This window comes from Oreochromis aureus, linkage group 5 (genome assembly GCF_013358895.1).
Source record: "Oreochromis aureus strain Israel breed Guangdong linkage group 5, ZZ_aureus, whole genome shotgun sequence".
Lineage (NCBI taxonomy): Eukaryota > Metazoa > Chordata > Actinopteri > Cichliformes > Cichlidae > Oreochromis > Oreochromis aureus.
In genome coordinates this window covers 31,873,421-31,893,252 of record NC_052946.1, presented here as the reverse complement: position 1 = coordinate 31,893,252, position 19,832 = coordinate 31,873,421, and the positions used below count along the sequence as shown (strand labels likewise).

General features: G+C 37.2%; 1 protein-coding gene across 10 annotated transcripts in view; it reads left to right on the top strand.

Annotated features, from left to right (window-relative positions):
• The window catches only part of si:dkey-166d12.2 (rap1 GTPase-activating protein 1), a 108,889-nt gene that overhangs the window by 42,620 nt on the left and 46,437 nt on the right, over positions 1-19,832 (top strand). For 5 of the 10 annotated variants that reach the window (XM_039612054.1, XM_039612055.1, XM_039612053.1 and 2 more), the window contains exon 3: positions 12,647-12,682. The exons of 1 other annotated variant lie outside the window; for it this stretch is intronic. Coding sequence is in view for 3 of the 9 variants with exons in the window: in XM_039612058.1 (XP_039467992.1) it covers positions 1,239-1,282; positions 12,647-12,682 (80 nt within the window). In the remaining 6 variants the exon portion in view is untranslated. Of the gene's footprint in view, positions 1-1,154; positions 1,283-12,646; positions 12,683-15,799; positions 15,896-19,832 lie in introns of those variants that run through there. 4 more of the 10 variants (XM_039612058.1, XM_039612051.1, XM_031739887.2 and 1 more) reach the window with 2 other exon arrangements.

Sequence of the window (19,832 nt, the reverse complement as noted above, 5' to 3'; positions counted from 1 at the left end):
AATTAGTATGAGTCATGACAAATGAGCTGCAATGGCACCTTGAAAAACATATATATAATTCATGCCACTTCACATTTTTCACTTCAAAGTGTTAGAAAAAATGTTAAATTCTGTAAATATATAATCAAGGTGCTACTATTAATGCATCATCTGTGACTACACCCGCTTTGTCATAGTTTTACATAGTAAATCTCAGAATTCGCATATTCAGGTGTGTCATACACACTGGGGCAGTCAGCTGAACACACCAGATAAGCAGCAGGGAAAAGGCAAATTCCAGAGAACTTTCCAAAGGGCGATACATAATCATGACTGGGCTATAAACAAAGAATAAGTAGCACAGGGAGTCTAACAGAAGGAAAAGAAAACACAAGATCTACCAAATGGCAAAAGAATGATGAATGCACTGAGAACAGGTGTAGCAGAAAATTGGAGGGAAGCCTAAAAAACACTAGAAGTAAACCTAACAGGAGTTCACAGAAAGAAAGAATAGAAAATAAGAGAGAAAGTGACAAAACTAAACTCCAGAACCATGACACTGTTTAATATTTTCTGCCATAAAATAGCAAATCAAAAAACTAGCTGGGAACAGTTTATCGGGGTTTAGTATCTTGGCCAAGAATACTTAAAAATGGAGGAGTACAAATTAAACCAGCGACCCTCTAACTTGGTGGGTGAACATAATAGCTATTTAAAAAATATATAATTAAAGCTCTATAGGAGTAACAATAATGCACATTCGCATGTGTCCATAACTGTTTCCTCCATTCTTGACCAAACAATGCTTAGTTTAACACCTTGAGGAAGATGCCTTTGTTGAACACTGGGTAATGTAGGGATTTTTTGCCCTCTTGCTGTCAGAAGTGGGAATGAAAATGGTGTGTTTGAATCCAAGAAATCATTGTGGTTGTTTCCAGGACAACAGAACAAGACAGCTGGACGCACCTTTCTCTTAATCTGGCAGAGATAGGAGCTACTTAGTCAGAGAGCACAGAGGAGACACAAAGAGGGAGGGCTGGGTTGTGTACACACACATAAAATACCAAAAACACACACACTCAATGAGGGCTGAGACAAGGAGGGAGGAGACAAGAGAAAGAGTTAGAGGTGTAGAAAGGAAGGAGAGACGCACAGAGAAGCTAAGAGAAAAAGAAAAAGGAAGGTATGACAGTCCTTGTGCTGTAGTCTGCTCTGATATCCTGCACACCACTGGGAAGCCTCATCAGCCATTCAGCAGGATGTCTCAGAGGAAAAGGAGTTTCACATTTGGAGCTTATGGAGGGTAAGATAATAGAGGACTAATCTGTCGGAACATCAATTGATTTTGCAGTTTGCCAGTTGACACTGCTGTCACAGCAGTGTACATGTACCTGTTGCATTGTATTGCCAGCCCTGGAGTAGTGAGAGGAAGGTGTGACTGCTCTGGGACTAGTACTGCATCTGCTCAGCAGCTGCTGAATTAGCTAACAAGGTCATTGACTGCCAGTACTGTGCACTCTTAATTTACACCATGAACCATTAGTAGGGGAAGCTACAAAAGTGATACAAGGGGAGATTTGCATATGGTTGTCTCAGTCATGGTGATCTGTTCATGTATGTCTTTGTAAAGACCTCACTACTTGTAAGGTATTTAAAAGTGACTATTCAACGCAGCATTCTAAATGTATATAACTGGTAGCTTTAAACAGCTTCTAAATCCATACAGATATATGATCAATAAGGTTATTCAAAGTGCACACCATTTTTATTCCAGCAAAATAAAGCACTGATTACCTGTCATCAACTAAAATGGTGCGTAATTAAATATTTGTGATGCTTACTTGATACTGAATAAGGAAGTCAGTGATTTGTGGCAGGGAATAACTAAATACCTCATCAGTATGAGTAAAACAGTGAGAAGAGGTAATTATCTCGACTTTGTATAGTTCCACACTTTTATTAATGTGACAGATGATTTTGAAGCAGTCAGAGTATGGATATTTGAGATGTGAATGTGCTTTGGTTTATGAACAATGAATAATGCTTTGCAATTCATGAGGCAGAGAAATTATTTTATGTTGTGTTTTGCAGCCTGTAAGTTCTGCCAAGTCGGCCTAGAAAACACTCATGAGGCCCAAATTTGACATTTTTGCTGTAGAAGTCAGTTTGAAAGGTAGCCTGAGTGCACAAGCAGACACAGGCAACCAATAGCAGGCAAGGAAGCATTTGTAGGGCACAGAAACAGCATTTCTGAAACTGCAACAGGCTTTTTGTAATAAGATGAGCAGTGAGATTCAAGGAATGGTCCAAAATAGATATGGAGTGGTGTGATGAAAGTGCACTCACTGTCACCTGAACTGCACTCGTCAGATTTTTTTTATTAAGCCTACCACAAATTTGTGTTTTATTTAACTTGCTGGGTTTCATATTATCACATAGGTTAAACATACAGCAATGTTTACGTTAAGTTTGTTTTCTGTCGGACATCAAGGACAGGAGTCAGATTACAATAGAAGGAACAAAAACAGTCTCCAAGAAGGAACAACTCCAAAACATAAACACAGAGATGACGGCATGACTTAAATAATAAGATGTTGTATGAGTTGAATCAGTGTTTATATGCGTGTTTAACATATTTAAAGGAGATTGTTTTAGTTTAATATGGGATGTGATTCCAGTTTTTTGGGTATATGTGAGAAAATGATCACAGACCTAGATGTTAGTTCATCCAGCTGAATGAGCTCATTGCATGACGAGGCGCCTGTCATCCATCCACAATTCTCAAGAAGCGCCACTCGTCCTACAGTATTGTTCAGACGTTAATCAGGCCTACACACGATGATTACCTTATGATTCACCCAAGTTGTGCTCAAGGTTAAGGTCAAAGTCATATTTGCTGGCACTTTTCCATTTTCACAGCATAACCTTTATGCACACTACTTGGAATGTCACCAAATTCTTACTCCTAAAGTACTGAAGAATATTCAGTTGAAACCATTTTGTAAAGTTATTAACATAAGACCAGAGTTTCAGATACATTTATAATGAACAAAATGATAAAGAAAAATAAACTTGCAACTGGTTGGCACGTGGTTGCATGAGGTTTCTTGTTGTTGATGATGAAATTGGTCACAAAATGTGCATGGTGTTACTCTGAAAAACTTCTGGCAATTGCTTTGATTGCTAGCAGACTTGTGTGTTTGCATGACAGATAACATCTTGTGTTGAAACCACTGCAAGCTCACTGAGTGATACTGTAACTGTGAAGAGTGTGACACAAACCAGAAATGGAGAGCATCTCAATCTCCTTAGGAAATGCACATTTTTTCCCTATTAGAAGGAAGGTGCGGTAGATACTGATATGTCATATTAGATAGGAAATATAGACAGACAGTAAAGTTAGATACTATTATTATTTTGGAGGGAGTGGTCCTGTTGGTTGACACTATCACTGTCATGCGACAATCAGTAATATGGTTTTAAGACATGCTGATGTCATATTATTGTATTACTGTCATAATACTCCTCAACCCAAACACTTTTATTTGCCGGACAAATTAATCTTATTTGGTGGTGAATAGGATTAATTTGTTCGGCATATGACTCTTTGACTTCGGAGTGGATTTTTAATTCTCATTAGTGTGCGCATACAGCCAATCAACGACAAGAAAAGCTTATCGCTTCCTTTCTGTACTTCACACATTACAGTAATTTGTTGAATTGTAAGCTGGCTAAGCTACTAAGTCATTGACATTTTGGTTTTTGTAAGCTGGTATTGTAACAAGTGCAAATGAAATTGCTACTATCACCTGAAAACTAAATGCTGTATTCAGCTGTTTTAAATCTCATTTATATAAATGTTACGTTTGCATTTGTTTCAGTCTGTTAGGATAATTTGGTTAGAGCAAGCGAGTGCCTGCAGTTATTTGTCCCACTATAATGTTTTCTCACATTAGGTTGTAGACATTTGATTTTAAATTCAGGAGATTTGCGGCACTGTGCTCACAAGTCTTCTTGTTTTTCACACAAACCAAACCTGAATCTGTAGGAAAGCTCTGTTTGGCTGGGTGTCACAAACTGAATCAATTATTTATTATCTGAATTGTGGAATAAAAGCAGCAAAATCAGTGGTTGACTCCTAACGTGCATTGTAACACTCAGCTTGGCTAAGTTGTTACATAAAGGTGGCCCACTCCAGTTTTGTCCTGGAACAGTCAAGTATAGTATTTGTCTGGTATTTGATTTTGTTTCTTACACATTTACTTTGCCCCAAATCTTCCCAGCCATCTGTGATCCAGTCTAGTCATATATGTGTTTCTGTACAATCCAAAGTAGCCTGGGGATCCGTTAAAAGCATGCATCTGTGTTAGATGAATTAGTGTGCGTTAGTTTCAAGAAAAGAAATGAGCTTTTTCATTTTAATTTGGTTTGTTTTGCAATTGCTTAGGAAATCTGTCTCTGTTGTTAAAAGCCTTGTTGTTGAAAAGCGTATCTCTGGGGAAATAAATTCTTAATGAATAACATTGAAAGGATTCTTAAACAGAAATGGATGGAGCCCAGACCTAGACCATAACATTACCATTCTGCATTTGTTTCATGACCTGTCCTTGAAGAAGTTATTTTGTAGCAGATTAATTTCCGCATACAATTTAAGGGTAATTGCTGTTAGCGGATAGCAACATGGCTATTTCTTTAAAGTGCTTGTAAACAGCTGCAAGGAAAAATGGATGAGATGGAAAACAACTGGAAATTGCCTCCCATTTGAGCAATTTTACTATCTCCTGTGCCAGCTTCCTTGCTGATACTTTTTCCTTTCTGAACTATGTAAATTTAAAGCAAGCAATTATGTGAAGTAGGACAGATGATTTAAAAAAATAGAGACTTGATTATGGTTGAGCTATTTTTAACTTTACTATAGGGAACTTTGAACAATATAATACCAAGCTGATGAGTGAATTTCCTAAATTTGAGCTTGTGATTGTAATTATAGAAGCCAGAAAGAGTAAGCCAATGATGCTGGTATGTTTACAGGTTTTAGGTTACAGATGGTTGGTTTCCTGCTGGTGAGTAAAGTCTGCTTTAAGCCTAGAGACAAATGGCAACGGTTCAGCCATGTGAAAGATGATTGGATTGTGCACATATCTGACTGCTCTGTTACAATTTCCCTTGCAGGTATTATACGGTAGCTACCTGGAAATGGTGTTGAGGAGGCTAGTGTGACTGTACAAACAGCCCACCTTTTATTATTTGCTATTTTCATCCCTCCAACGTTATGTAATGTCATTTTTTGTGTGTGTCTGTGCTTCATCTGATGGGGAGGCTACTGCTTTGTTTCTTAAGGACCCTACAAACTGATCACATACAGTAACCCACAATCTGTTTGTGGATTCTGGTGGAAAAATTGCTAAATCAGCTATTCTTAAATCAATACTATACATTTTAAACCTCAGAGAAAATCACAGAAAATATCAATATAAAATTAAAAAATTGAGAATACTATGATTGTGTGTGCTTTGTGTGAGATTGGTAATCACTGTAGAGCCAAATGATAGAGCCTGGACAGTCAAACTCCTACTCTCTTTTTTTAAGGTTATATGGTCAGAGAGGTCAGAGAGATGGACCTGGATGAGGTCACTGGGTTTAAAGGGAACAGCCTCACATAAAATAACCAAACCAAAAACTTGTTTAGTCAATTTGGATTAGGATGGTTTTTCTGAGTAAGATTGCTCAGAACTATAAAAGAAACACCCATGATGAGAGCAGGTGAATTAAGTTTCAATGCTTTTCTTATACGCTTTAACTTTAACTCACTATAATCATATAGTGTCATATAGTCACTTAAGAAAATAGTTAAAGTGGATAACCTGTTCAGAGGGACGAGTGAATAGTGGGTGAACACGAGGGTTTTCAGCTTTTCTTAATGTGCCATTTTTTAAATCTTTGCATGTGTAGCCTGTATCCCGTTAAAAAATGTTAACCTATGTAATGAAGTCATGTTTTGAACTGGTAATGTGTGTTTATACTGCCCACATGAAAAAACAAAGTGAAAACACGAAGGCTGAGGGTGGAAGCTCTAAAAGATGCTTCGATAGTCATTTTATAACCCCACTTCCAGAAAAGATGTGATGTTGTATAAAACAGCGGTCGCCAACCTTTTTGCACCACGGATCGGTTTATGTCCGACAGTATTTTCACTGACTGGCCTTTAAGGTGTCGCGGATAAATACAACAAAATAAAACCAGTACCGGTACCAAAAAAAGAAGATTTATTCATAACACAAGGGAAAAGACCCAGGGAAACTGAGTTAATGATAAAAACGATAAAAAAATAATGATAAAAATCAATAAAAACCCTGAAAACAATAAATTTCACACCCGAGCCTCAACTCTCCCAGTACCAAACAACTCATGGACTGGTACTGGTCCATGGCCCGGGGGTTGGGGACCGCTGGTATAAAATGTTAATTAAAAACAGAATGTAGTAACTTCTCATATTCTCACTATATGATTATAGTGAGTTAAAGTTAAAGCGTATAAGAAAAGCATTGAAACTTAATTCACCTGCTCTCATCATGGGCGTTTCTTTTATAGTTCTGAGCAATCTTACTCAGAAAAACCATCCTAATCCAAACTGACTAAACAAGTTTTTGGTTTGGTTGTTTTATGTGAGGCTGTTCACTTTAAACCCAGTGACCTCATCAAGGTCTATCTCTCCGACCTCTCTGACACACTATATGATTATAGTGAGAATATGTGTCATAAAAAAATTGATCGTTTTGAATTTGATGGCAGCAAAACATCTCGGAAAAGTTCAGACAGGGATGTATTTGCCACTCTTTTAACAACAGTCTGTGAGACTGGAAGTTGAGGGGATCTGCTAGTCTTTTGGGACAGGAACACTTAGGATAGGTTATAGGTAAAGATAGGATGCCTGGAAATGTTTTGACCTTTAAAAGAAAATTTCCTTGAGATTAAAACGTCTGTTCAACATGTGCTTCTTTTTCTTTATCTAGCTTTATTTCAGGCAGCCTACATTTTTCTCCGAGTATTCCTGCAACCTCCAGAAAGCTATTGACTGTTCAGAGCTCAACCAGCAGCACGTGCACTGGCACACTCAATTTCTTTTGACATTCTCTTGTTCCCATTTATTATTCGCATGATTCATTGTTTTTATTAGTAACATGTTTACCATTTGCATTATCACTGTATTACTTTGTGTGTCTTTCAGTATGCATGTGTGTCCCAATATAACTACTATACTACTATAAAATAACTGGCTTGAAGAAAATTTCTTTTAGCATTTGTGAGACATTTCATTTTCACTTTGTACATCGTTCCTGACAAATAAACAGAAATAATCTCCTTAGAGAAAAGATGCATTGTATGAGGTTTAGCTACAAGCTAATTTTGGTCCGCAGTCCCTGGGTGGGTCAAATTGTAAATAGAAATACATAAAAACACATCTTTCTGTTTTATCAACTTTAGTTGGTAAGTCTATACAATAAGCCAAGTGTCCCAGTTAAAATTATAAAATCCACATGGACAGTATCTAACATTAATATCCCCCCAAAAACTGCACCCAATACATTTCTATACCCAGTCAATGGGCAGATAACACAAAAACCAGGAACAGACCAAAGAAAGTCATCAAGTAACAACTTTAAAACAAATGCAGTTAACTGTTCAATATAATAAGACAAACACCCAAGATAAAATTATGTATCGGAACTAGGGCTGTCAACGTTAACGCGTTAACGTGGATTAATCTGTCATCACAATTAACGCGATTAAAATTTTTAACACATTTAACCCATCTGGAGCGCAGAACGACTCAAAATCCCTGAAATGTCTGTGTCAATGCATTTCGAGCAGTTTGTCCAAAATTTGTCCATTCTGTGCTCCAGATGGGTTAAATTCGTTAAAATTTTTAATTGTGTTAATCGTGATGACGGATTTTTCTGTGTTAACGTTGACAGCCCTAATCAGAACATGTAGACAGTATCAAAAGCATCTGATTCCTATGCACATAATGGGAGATTATAAAGCTGTTTCTTGGAACATGTTTCTACTTAAAAGCCTCCAAAATGAAACTCTCAGTCTGTTTCATAGCTTTGAGTTGTTATACTAACCTGTATAACAGGATGTTTTGTTATGTTTCTCCTATCAGTCAGCACTTGAGTAAGTTTTGTGTTTCTACAAAAGATGGAGGCATAGTTGTTTATGTTATGGCTCGTTTCTCACCCCTTCTGTTACTACCAAAACAACATGTTGCTGAGTCAGTAGGAAGACATCATTGATATCGATCAAACGTATCGCTGATGGAAATATTTCCATTCCACTTTACAACAAACAAAGAAGAAGAACAAAGTCCTGCGTACGTAAGGTTTACAGTCATGAACAAAAGTGACATGTATCTAATGACAAAACCACAGGCTAACCGTCTGTGCCATGCAAATGTTAAATGCAATAACGTGTTTGATATATCAAGCACTGCAGTGATGGTGTTTCACTTTCTTACATCATACCCCTCGTCTCGCACACAAGTTTATCCAATATTCTGACAACAGATATGCTTATTGAAGGAGGAGAGAAGCAGAGGTTAAGCTAGTAGCAGACTGGTGAACTACACAGGTAGAGGAATCACAGAGACACCAGTGGGGAGACAGAAACATGCACAAATACCCAGATAAGACATCTACCTCCATTTTTACCACTTAGTTCTGTCCTGCCACCCAGTGGTGTGGGCATGCTACTAAATATCAACCCATTTTTTTAAAGGCATTATGGAAAAAATGTATCGATAGTATTGAAGCCAGCTGCAGGGCTGAATATAAAAAATATGAATAATATTCTGTTCTATTCAACTACCAAATATATAGAAGGCTTTCACTTTAACAAAACAGAGAGGTTACTTACACATCCATGCAAATCACTGTAAGCTTCATATCACACATAAATGCTCTTTTATTTATAGATGCAAGCGTTACTAGGCTAATATTTATTACATGCTTTGTTTGTAGTAGAGTATTTTAAATTGCAGTATTTCTACTTTTACTGGAGACAAGAATCAAAATGTTTTCTTTAACATTGGCAGGAAGTGCACTACCTCTGTGAGTCTGACATTTAACAAGTTTTGGAATACGTTGCAGTAGAAAAACTGGGTTAGACTTTGCATTTAATTCCTGCACATCCTAAACCCAGAAATCTCATTTATCATTTTGAAAGGTTTTATCTGAGACTGGTTAAGAAAAATCAATCAGTCAATATGCTGCCTTTCTGTCGATGTTAACTGAGTTTAGCAACAGTACAGCAGTACTGACTATATAAAATATTACTCCTTCAAAAAATGATCTTGAAGAAGAAAAGAGCCACTTTTCCCCATTTCTTTTTATATACTTGAACCTAACTTAAGGTGGCTTTTTCCTTTGTAAATTTAAAGGAGAGAAACAGGAGAACGGCTTTTATTATCTTGATGATATTTTCCATTTTTGTTTCTTTACCAATAAGTGGAATGAATGCCTGTGATTGTGTTAGCATAAAGTAACCACAGTAATTGTTTGATCGGCTTAGGCATGGGGAGAAAGGGATAAGCAGTGATTATTAGTAGACTGATTGTCCACCTCAAGCATCTGGTTTTGCTTAAAAAAAATTGATCCCGGTTGGAGAATTTGTCCTTGATCATTTTTAATGAAAAAAAAAAAAACAAAACAAAACACCAACCACACAGAAAACCTGACTTGCTGACTAACTATAGTGTACCAGCAGAAGAAAACCAGCGGAAGAAAAATAACCACTTTGTTCTCTTATCTCATATTTTCCCTGGCAACTAATTTGACTAAAAACCAAATATTCTTTCTCTCTGCCATTCCTCATATCAGCACATAACAGTAACAGTCCACAATTAATACAGTTAAGCTTTACATAAGTTATGTTTGACATGATTGATATTTTGGGGTTATGAGGATGCCTGCACAGCCACACAGCCCTCCCTTTCTGGTAAAAGTGATATGTCAGGAAAACCTTGGGGGAATCGCTTCAGACTGGGCGCAAACGTCCACTTGAGTTCGACTGTGAAGTGATTTGATTTTGATTCTTACTGTGAACTTGTAATGACAAAGAGTTCTTGTAAAGAAAACCCATATGAAATCTTTTAAGTTCATGTGTTATTATGAAAATTTTCATCCACGTCATGCAAACTTCTTTGATTTTTCTGTATGTGTGTATAAATACTGTTGTTGTTGAATGTACTAGACCACCTGTCCTTAAAACAAGGAAACAGAGTTATCTTAGAAACCTGTGAAACACTTTTACAATTAAAAAAATGTTTTAATTACTAAATTTGCTGAACTGAAATTAATTAAAAGTAAGATTCACCTATTACACAATGACTGTAATTTGACATCTTTATGTGTTTTGCTACTGTACTTTTTCTGCTTTTCATAAAACAGTACATTGGAAAATTCATATATACCAACAATAATTATATTTTAGCATTAAAAACTTAATTTCTAAGAAGTTCAAAGTATTATTTAATTTAACTTAGTGCTTTGGGGCAACTGTGACCACATAATTTCTATATATTCTGATTAACCGTTACAGAATCATAAAAAATTATTTTGAAAATACAGTAAATGTATCATCATGGCTATGATCCTACCTATCTGGGAGATCTCAGACTGTTAGTTGTAATGTTGAATTTCAGCACTGACTTGCCGTCGGGTGAGAAAGCTGACATCTCACAGATTCTGATGGATCGGGTCGGTGCTTTGTGTTTACATCTTTTTGTAGAATCCGTTTACCTGCCCTCATTTCCTGTTTTAGCTGTTTGGTGGTTGTTGAAATAGTTTTGTGAGCTTAACCTGAGATCTTGGGGTTTCTGGCAAAATACATTTATATTTACAAATCGATTCAGGATTTAATAAATCAATCGGAAAATCGATTATGCCTTACTTGGCACCACTGTTGTACAGGTGAAGCCAAAGGCAAGATATGCTTCATCATATTTTCTAGTCTTTGGCTTGGAAGGAAGTTGGTTTGGAAGCATATTTGGCGATGCTTCATCTTCTGCCTTGCATTTGTGTGAGAGCCCTGTCAAAAAACCTGTCCGTTATTCTACCAAGGTCCAAGCATATTTTTTTTTTATTATTCATACCCCCACTTTGGGAACCACTGCTTTAACCATTGGATACTGTGCTGACCTGCCTAAACTAGAAGTTTGTCTGAAATTAGGGGCTGGTTATCTGATAATTTCAATTCAGTACTTGTCCCAAAACATCACCTTCACAATTGATGACTGTGTCATAAATTGCAGCGACAAGGTAATGAACTTGGGCATGTGGTTTGACCCGGTGCACTCTTCAAGTCTCATGTAAAAGAGACAATAAGGACTGCCTTTTATCACCTAAAGAACATAACTAAAATCAGACAAGTTTTATGACACTGCAGAGGTTCTTGTGCATGCTGTTACGATCCAGCTCAACATAAATAAGGAGACGAACACCAGAATTTAGGTGAAAAGAGGTTTTATCTTAAAATGCATAGCAAGTTGGCTAAAATAGCTGGTACTACCAAGGCAAGGGCTAGTGAGCCTCCCTGAAAGTCTGCTTCAGGTATGCTTTTATAGACACCTGACTAGGTGTGGTCAATTAGCACCAGCTGAACACACTAAGGAGATTAGCGGCTGCAGAGGGGCGTAACAATGCATTTGTGTCTTCACGCATTGATTATTGTAACGCTCTGCTTTCTGGGTAACCGAAGAAAAGTTTTAGAGGTTTACAGATGGTACAAAATGCAGCTGCTTGCATTTTAACCAAAACTGGGAAATTTGAGCACTAACCTCAGTACTGAAATCTCTTCATTGCTTGCCTTGCGGTATTTAAGATCCTGTTGCTCACCTATAAGGCTTCAAATGGTTTGGCACCTTCATATCTCTCTGACCTTTTTCACCTCTATGTTCCACCCCCTGCTCTCCAATCTCAGGATACTGGCCTTCTAAAAGTTCCTAAAACCAGAAAAAAGACTACTGGGGAGCATGATTTTTCTTTCTGTGCCCCAGCTTTGTGGAACAACCTCGCTGAAGATATTAGGCCACAGGTTTAGCTTTGTAAACCTGTGGAGGTTTACAAAGCTAAGTTGAAGAACTATTTGTTCACCCCATGTGTCTTAATTCTATGCCTAAAGTTTTCACTGGTTCTTATTGCTATTCCCTTTTGTTTTATTAAACTTTTCTTTCTTGACACCGCAGGGACTGCACTTAATGTTACAATGACAATAAAGATATTCTGATTCAGATTAATGGCCCTGTTATCAGTATGCAACACCACATGCTATAGTTGTGATAAGCATTGTTCTAGATGATCAATAATTTAGCAGAAAATAAAAAACATGTAGAGAAAAGGCGCTCTGAAACAAACTTCATAGAGAGTAAAAGGGAAATTAAAGAGGAATCAGTACAGTTAAGAAAAGCTCTGATATTCTCCATGTACAAATAAACCATTTGATAAGTCTGTGTTTATAAGTGGCCAAAAAATATCCACACGGGGGCAGTGCAAAACATCTGAGTAAAGAGCAAGGTGCAATATCCATGTTTACATTTGCAAACTTTTTTATTCATAGGAAAATCAAAGATCATTATCAAGTAACATATTGTCACTTTGTTTCTTTCTAGAATTGATAAGACCTTTTCCAGGACCAGAAGTTTATGGTAAGTCCCCTCCTTATGAAAAGCAAAGAACATTTAGTTTCACACTTCACTGGTCCCATGCACTCCACTTCATAATGCTGCATTTACAGCACCTTAGGAGACTGAGGCTTTAAGACTCTCTTCCCATTCAGCACGGCCAACCAAAAATGTTAATGCACATGGAGCATCAGTTGTCTCAGTAGAGAATTAAACATGAATAGATCTGTTCTGTATGCTGTAGTTTTTCATGGCCAACACAATTATGCTGCAGCAATAAAAATTTGAATGTAAAAAATACATGAAAAAAAACCCCACAAACTTACTTTTATCCACTTTAATAATTTCAGAATATGATTTTGTCCAACAGGACGAAGTGATAATCTGAGGAAAAGATGGTAATGGCTAATAAGGCTGCTTTCCTCTCTAGCTATAAAAGTCACAGATATGCTTGTAATTTTATTGTCACTGGAAAACTCTGTCTGCTCTGATGACTCTGGACATCTGTATATGATCAAAGAGGAGCTTGTAATGTTCCATACTTGGCAGGTAGTCTCACAGCATGTACAGGGAATGTGCAGCTGGAAATACAGGGGCAAGAACAGATGGAAGGAGACAGAAAGCATAAAAATGTGTGTAATACCAGCTGGCCATGTAGAGCACACGCCTCTGAGATCTCAGCCATCGAGAGTTCTCAGAACAATTGATAATACCACTTTTACACAAGTATATCTTTCCAGGTTTCTCTACTGGATTGAGATTCATTTATGTTTATATGCAAGTTTGTGCTTGTATATCTTTGCACTTATTATTACTGTTAAGATAAGTGTAGATGAATACAATTTCTTAAAACATTAAACCAAGGAAACAAAGGTCAGTATCACAAACTGTCTACTATACAATAATCATTTACATGTTTACAATATCATTTGTTTTTATAATTAGGCTAAATACTATTTAGATTTTCTTAATGTGTATGTGGCACATGAAAATAGCATTTTTATTTTTATTTTCTTTGTTTTTTGTTCAGGGAGAATTTGCAAAAAAAAATGCCTTGGTTTGTTATTGTACATCAAATAGCCTTTCGAATTAAACAAAAATTGAGTCATAATGACTTTGGAAAGGACAATAGATGGATATACTGAAAGGAGGAAATTGAAGGTGCATGGATAATTCAAGCTCATTGGAGGAGAATACACCCTCGCACACCCGCTGAATCTCATTATGAGGATTTCAATTTCTCTCGGTTGCAAACAGGTCTGAAGCAGATGCTAATGGCGCCTCAGGGCAGGGCTATGCAGGTTCTAGTTATCCACAGCACTGCTTTGTGATTGTAATCACTGAGTCATTATGCCAATTGTGTATTCCATCAGTCTCAGGCTGCATTTAGATTAGAAAGTGGGGGAAAAAAGCAAGATATCAGCAAGATATTTACTATCAAATTATTTGGAGCACAATGAGGGATTTCTTGAGGAGTTTATTTGTCCATTACATTTTGTTCTAACAGCTCTGCATACTTGGAAAAATCTGCACAACCACCTAAAAGTTTGCAGTCACTGAGCAAATTATACATTTTGATCAGTTAAAAAAGGAAATGCAAGTGCAAGGCTTGCTTATTAAAGGCTTAATAAAGTTTAATTCATTTGCTGCGCAGAATTTTAGATCTTCAGTATTCTGGGGTGAGTTTATTTTTGTAATCTGCAGAAATTAGTTTTAGATTAGAAAGTAGTTTGAGCAATTTGGATTGTTTTGATAGGAAACATACATTTAACTCGCTAACACAGTAGGTCAATAGGGTTAATATCCTGTAGCAGATAACCAGCTGGCTACATCTTGTCTGAATAGCGCTTACATAGTCTGGAACTGTGCTTTTGTCATGCTGTTGCAAAATGGAAAGATCAACTTAGATCCTGTTTATTCTGCATAAATGTCACACTTTACCATCAAAAAGCAGCTTCGGGCCATCACGTTTTTATTTTATCTTCCACGTTTAGCATCAAGCTTTTTTTATTCAGAGTTCTTTGCTTTGATCTAAAGGCCCAGTATCAGTTTCACTGATGGAATAATGTTGTTTGGATTGGATTGCAGCAGTCCCCAACCTTTTTTGCGCCATGCACCGGTTTAATGTCAGACAATATTTTGTCCTCTCTGGTCGCTATGGAACTGCTCTCAGAACTGCTCCCAACAATCACAGATGTTTACATCTGCGCTGTAACTGCAATAAGTTAATCAACCGATTCGCACTACAGCCTGGTTTGCCTCTTATCTGTAGTTATTTATATTTAATTTAATAACTGTACAGTACTCTGTTTATGGTAACCATTGTCCTTAATGTAAATATGTAAGAAAAATTGTGTATGTTTCTGTTCTGTGTCCTGTGTACTGTTTGTTTGTATATGTGTCTTTCTGGCTGCTGTTACAACCAAATTTCCCCTTGTGGGACAATTAAAGGATTATTCTATTCTATTCTAATGCGTAAATATTTCTTTCAAAATAAGACGCACAACTACAAAACAAACATAAGGTACATGAAAATATATAGAAAATGTATTCATAACACACGGGAAAAGTCCCAGGGAAACCGAGTTAAGGATAAAAACCCCGAAAACCATAAATTTCACACCCGAGGCTCAACTCTCGCGGCCCGGCACCAAACGACTCACGGACCGGTACAGGTCCATGGCCCGGGGATTGGGGACCGCTGTTATATTGTATCTAAAATAAGCATGACAGTTGTTAGCCTTGTTTAATTGCGAATGTTTTTTTTTTTCCAATGATCAATCACCTTTAAACTGACACACCTGGAACAGGTAAAACAATGTGCCAATCAGAAAACAGTGGTGATGGCCGATGAAGCTTAGCCTCTGTATGCTCGCAGTTATTCCATTAACCTTATGGAGGTTAATGCAATAGCCTCATATGTGACTCCATTAATCATTAATTATCATATTCAACATCCCCAATCAATTTAATTTATTTCAATTAAAACTAAATCTGTTTTTCAATACATGCATATTTCCAAACTTTTGATTGTTAGTGTGTGACTAATTGCATCTCTCCACCTCTGTTACCTAGCCTGTCCCACAGCTATTGTGAGAGGCACAGGACCATGTCGGGAAGATTTACGATATGAGCTCCAAGTGTGTGTCATTAAAACTGGGTTTCTTGGATTCCCTGCCATGTGCCACTGCCTCAAATCCATCACATTATTCTCAACCAGCCAGGACTACTGTCGGTGTGAGTGAGTGTGACGGTGGACAAACACGCAGCGTCCACACTTTTCTGTCACTCTTAACGAGCACCAGTATCTCCGTCACCTTACTCTAGAATGCACTTTCAGCTCGTGATGAGCCCTGAATCACTTGGACAAAGAGGTTCACTTTGTGAAAAGTGAGAAAACACTTATGTTACTGCTAAACTGCTCACAGCACAGTTCCCAATTAAACACTCATTAACTTGATTGCTCTGAATAATGGTGGTGCTTATCTTCCTCAGTCTAAAGATCCTGTTGTGCTGCAATAAGCAGGCCAGAATAAATGCCATGGCATTTCTGCAAGAAATTGTCAATCTGAAAGTGGCCATATTTTCATTCTTAACAACTCAGTTTTCCACTAATGAGGGAAAGCACTGGAATAATGCTGGAGTGATGTATGCAGACTCTGATACTGAAGATACACTGGAAAAATAGTACTTCTTTTATACTGCATCTATATTTATAAGTATAAATTAAAATCACTACTAGTTAACTCATTTGGTACAGGACACACCTGAAGGGGCTTTTATTTTGGGATAGTGGGATATATTTATATTGTGTGTGTGCACAGCTGTTGCCTTGTAGCCATCTAATCTGAACAGTACAAGTGCTAGGAGCCTAATCAAGCCTTTGACTGACACTAGGCGATGAGTGGTAATGAAGTGCTCTTCAGTGTTAAAAGATGAAAAAGAGTGAGGCGAAGAGGCCTGTAATTGGGTATCCGTGCCACTTCAGATTGCTGTTAATGGCCAGTATTCATCCTAATATGGTGGTCAGTGTCATGGGGAGAAAGCAAACAGGAAGAGAGCGTAGCCAACTGCAGCTCAGCGACTGTCAGATGGAAAAACAAACTTGTTGAACCTTTTATATTTTCCACATTGGAACTGCTGTCAGGAGTCATAAACCTAAAAGCATAAATGCAACATAAAGAAGCTGGGAAAAAAAAAAAAAAAAAGAATATTGTGTCATACCCTTTATTTCTTCCTGTATTGCCTTGGTATCCCATAGATGTTTATTTGGATTCAGATATAACGGGTGAAAAGGCAACTGCATCAAAATGAGTTCATTTTGGTACTCAATGAGTTGGACAGTCCTGTATCTGTTGGTACAGAGTTTAACTCACCAGGTTATTCTAGGGCAGTTCATATCGTACCATCAAACATTTATGACCTCCTACAGTATTTTTATATATAATATGAAGTGCACAAGGTTATTTGGTCTCTTGTGTTCTTTTTTTTGCTCTAAATTATGCTAGTGCACTCTGAAAGCTCATTGGTTGTCTCCTAGCACCAATTTGACCAGATCATCACTTGGCTTGAATATCAGTTGCTCTGCGTAGCTGGTGTCACTCTCCAAGAACCTTTGTTCCCTTCATCTTGAGCTTCAGCACTCTGCCCCATTCATACTATTGCCTGTCTTGCTGTTTGCACAAGTCTAATGTAACAAAACTGAAGTTGTGTTCACAGTCTGTGTGCACTTAGTTTTATTTACAGTGGTTTGTTGATTACCTATACTTACCTCATCTTTACCTGTATTGTCAATTAGGATTTTGCAGTTATGGAAAAAGAGATTTTTAAAGGATGCCTCGAAAATAGAATATAAATGTAATATTCAATTTAAATGTTTCGAGCTTAAAACAGAAAAAAAATCACACTCCAAAACAGCCTCTCCAAATATGCTTTTGTTTCATAAGAACCTCTTATCTTATTATTCATATCTTGCATAATACAATTAGTGTGACTAATGTTAATTATCTCTAGAGGCTTTCAGTGAGAACAGAACAAAATCCTTTCACAACCTTTTTTGTATCATTTTGAGTGGTGACACAGCACTTGTTTAGACAGTTTTTTTTAACAGAAATCAGACAGCTCTATTTTATCATGGGTAAAAAGAAGTGGTATTGACTTTTGTTTTTGTTTGTTTGTGGGCTGACTATGTGTCATTTTGACTGGTATCCAAATCCAAAAAGAGACCTCTCCTGCAACCCTGTCTGTCTATTCCACAGTAAGTTCACAGATAAAATCATTACAACTCAGTGTGTTTGGAATCTGGTCAACTTATTGAGGTTGTTCTGAGGCCAAAGTCAGAAAGCAGCAGTGTGATGGTGATTGTACCAGATGGGGGTTGCCTTATTTATTATATTTAGTACGCCTCTTCAGTTAATTAGATACTAGCATGCAGTTGTGGATGGTAAATGATGACTTTGTATGTTAGGATCTTTTTAAAGTACTGCCCACCTTCTCACTATTCAAATCATTTTCTTGTAGCACAGAAGATAATAAAATTGTTTTTGTCACACTGAAGGCTCGCACAAAAGACCGGTATAAGTTGAAGAACTGTAAACTGGGTAAAGCTTCTCAAGGAGATTACAATAATAAATGTTTAGAGTTGAGCATAATATCTACTCTTTAAATCTCTTATAACCTTACAAAAACATCTTGTTCATGTTCTTCCCTGTTGTCTCAATATAAAGACATTTTTAGTTAATTAATTGAAAAGCTTGGACTTATTGAGAGGGTAACGGTGCCTGATGTTGTAGTCATCTGGAATTATCAGAAGGTCAACTCCATGTAATCAAGCTCTATTACATCTCACATCAGCAGACCCATCAATTAGCCCCTGCATATATCTCTGTGAGCAGGATGAAAGAAAGAAAAGCCGAATGATGACGATGACGATGGAGGAAATTGTGCATCACACCAACAGTGTAACTGTTTGACTCGTGTATGCATGTATGGTTTGCTTTGTGACAGTTATGGGCATTGTTTCTAAATGACACTATCAAATCAGTCCTCACACTTATGCAATGACGTATATGCAATTAGTGTCACATATTTCTAAGCTAATTTCCGAAGCCCAGGTTGTCACTGGAGATGAAGCGTGGCACTTTCTTTTGTCTGTAAAATGGGGAAGACAATGTCGTTTGGTGATGAGATTTCTAGAATGACTCATAATCACTTGATGTCGTCAGTAGTGATAATTGGTCTGAGCTTTTTTTTTTTCATCTTCCGTACTTTCTAATTATCATGTGCTACCTTGATTTTATGTGCCTGAATCACCATTTTATCTTGTGGTACATCAGTTTCCTTTATATTCATCCTTTTCACATCATAACCTTTAAGTATCATTTATTTCTCTTTTTGAAGTTAACTATGTTGTTTAGTGGTGGTGGGGGGGGGGTTCTGTGCCCTTTTGTGCCACAGGGAAAAGCCAATAAAATCCCAATAGCTCTAATCACCCAATTAGTCACAGAGACACTCAGAAACTTAGGAGTGGTGTTTGTTTCAATCCACTTATGATTCTGTTCCTTCATGATTAGGGCCCTGAAAGTGTAAGGTTTTGATTTTAAAACTTTATTTGTAGTTGTGTAAATTTACAATCTTACTATGTACACTTTATTAGGTACACCTTGCTAAAATTGAGCCCCTCTTGCCTCCAGCACTGCCTTAATTCTTTGCATCATAGAATCAAAGAAAGAGCTTGAAACAAGCCTCAGAGATTTTGGACCATATTGATGTGACAGCATCATGCAGTTGTTGCACATTTGTTGGCTGCTTAACCATGATGTGAACTCGCCTTAGACCACATCCCAAAGTTTTGAGATCTGGTAACTGTAGATAATGTTTCAATACAATTAACTCAATGTTTGGAAAAACATTTTGATATGATTTGAGCTCTGTGAGATGGTGTGTTACTGTATTCTGCTGGAGTAGCCATCAGAAGATGAGTACACTGTTGTCATAAAAAGAGTCTGCAATGATACTCAGGTCAGTCCCAGCATTTAAACGATGGTCAGTAAGAGGCCCAAAGTATGCCAAGACTCATCAGATCAAGCAACCTTTTTCCAGTCTCTTTTGTCCAGTTTTGTTGAATCCATGTGGACTGCAGCCTCAGTTTCCTGTTCTTAGCTGACAAGAGTGC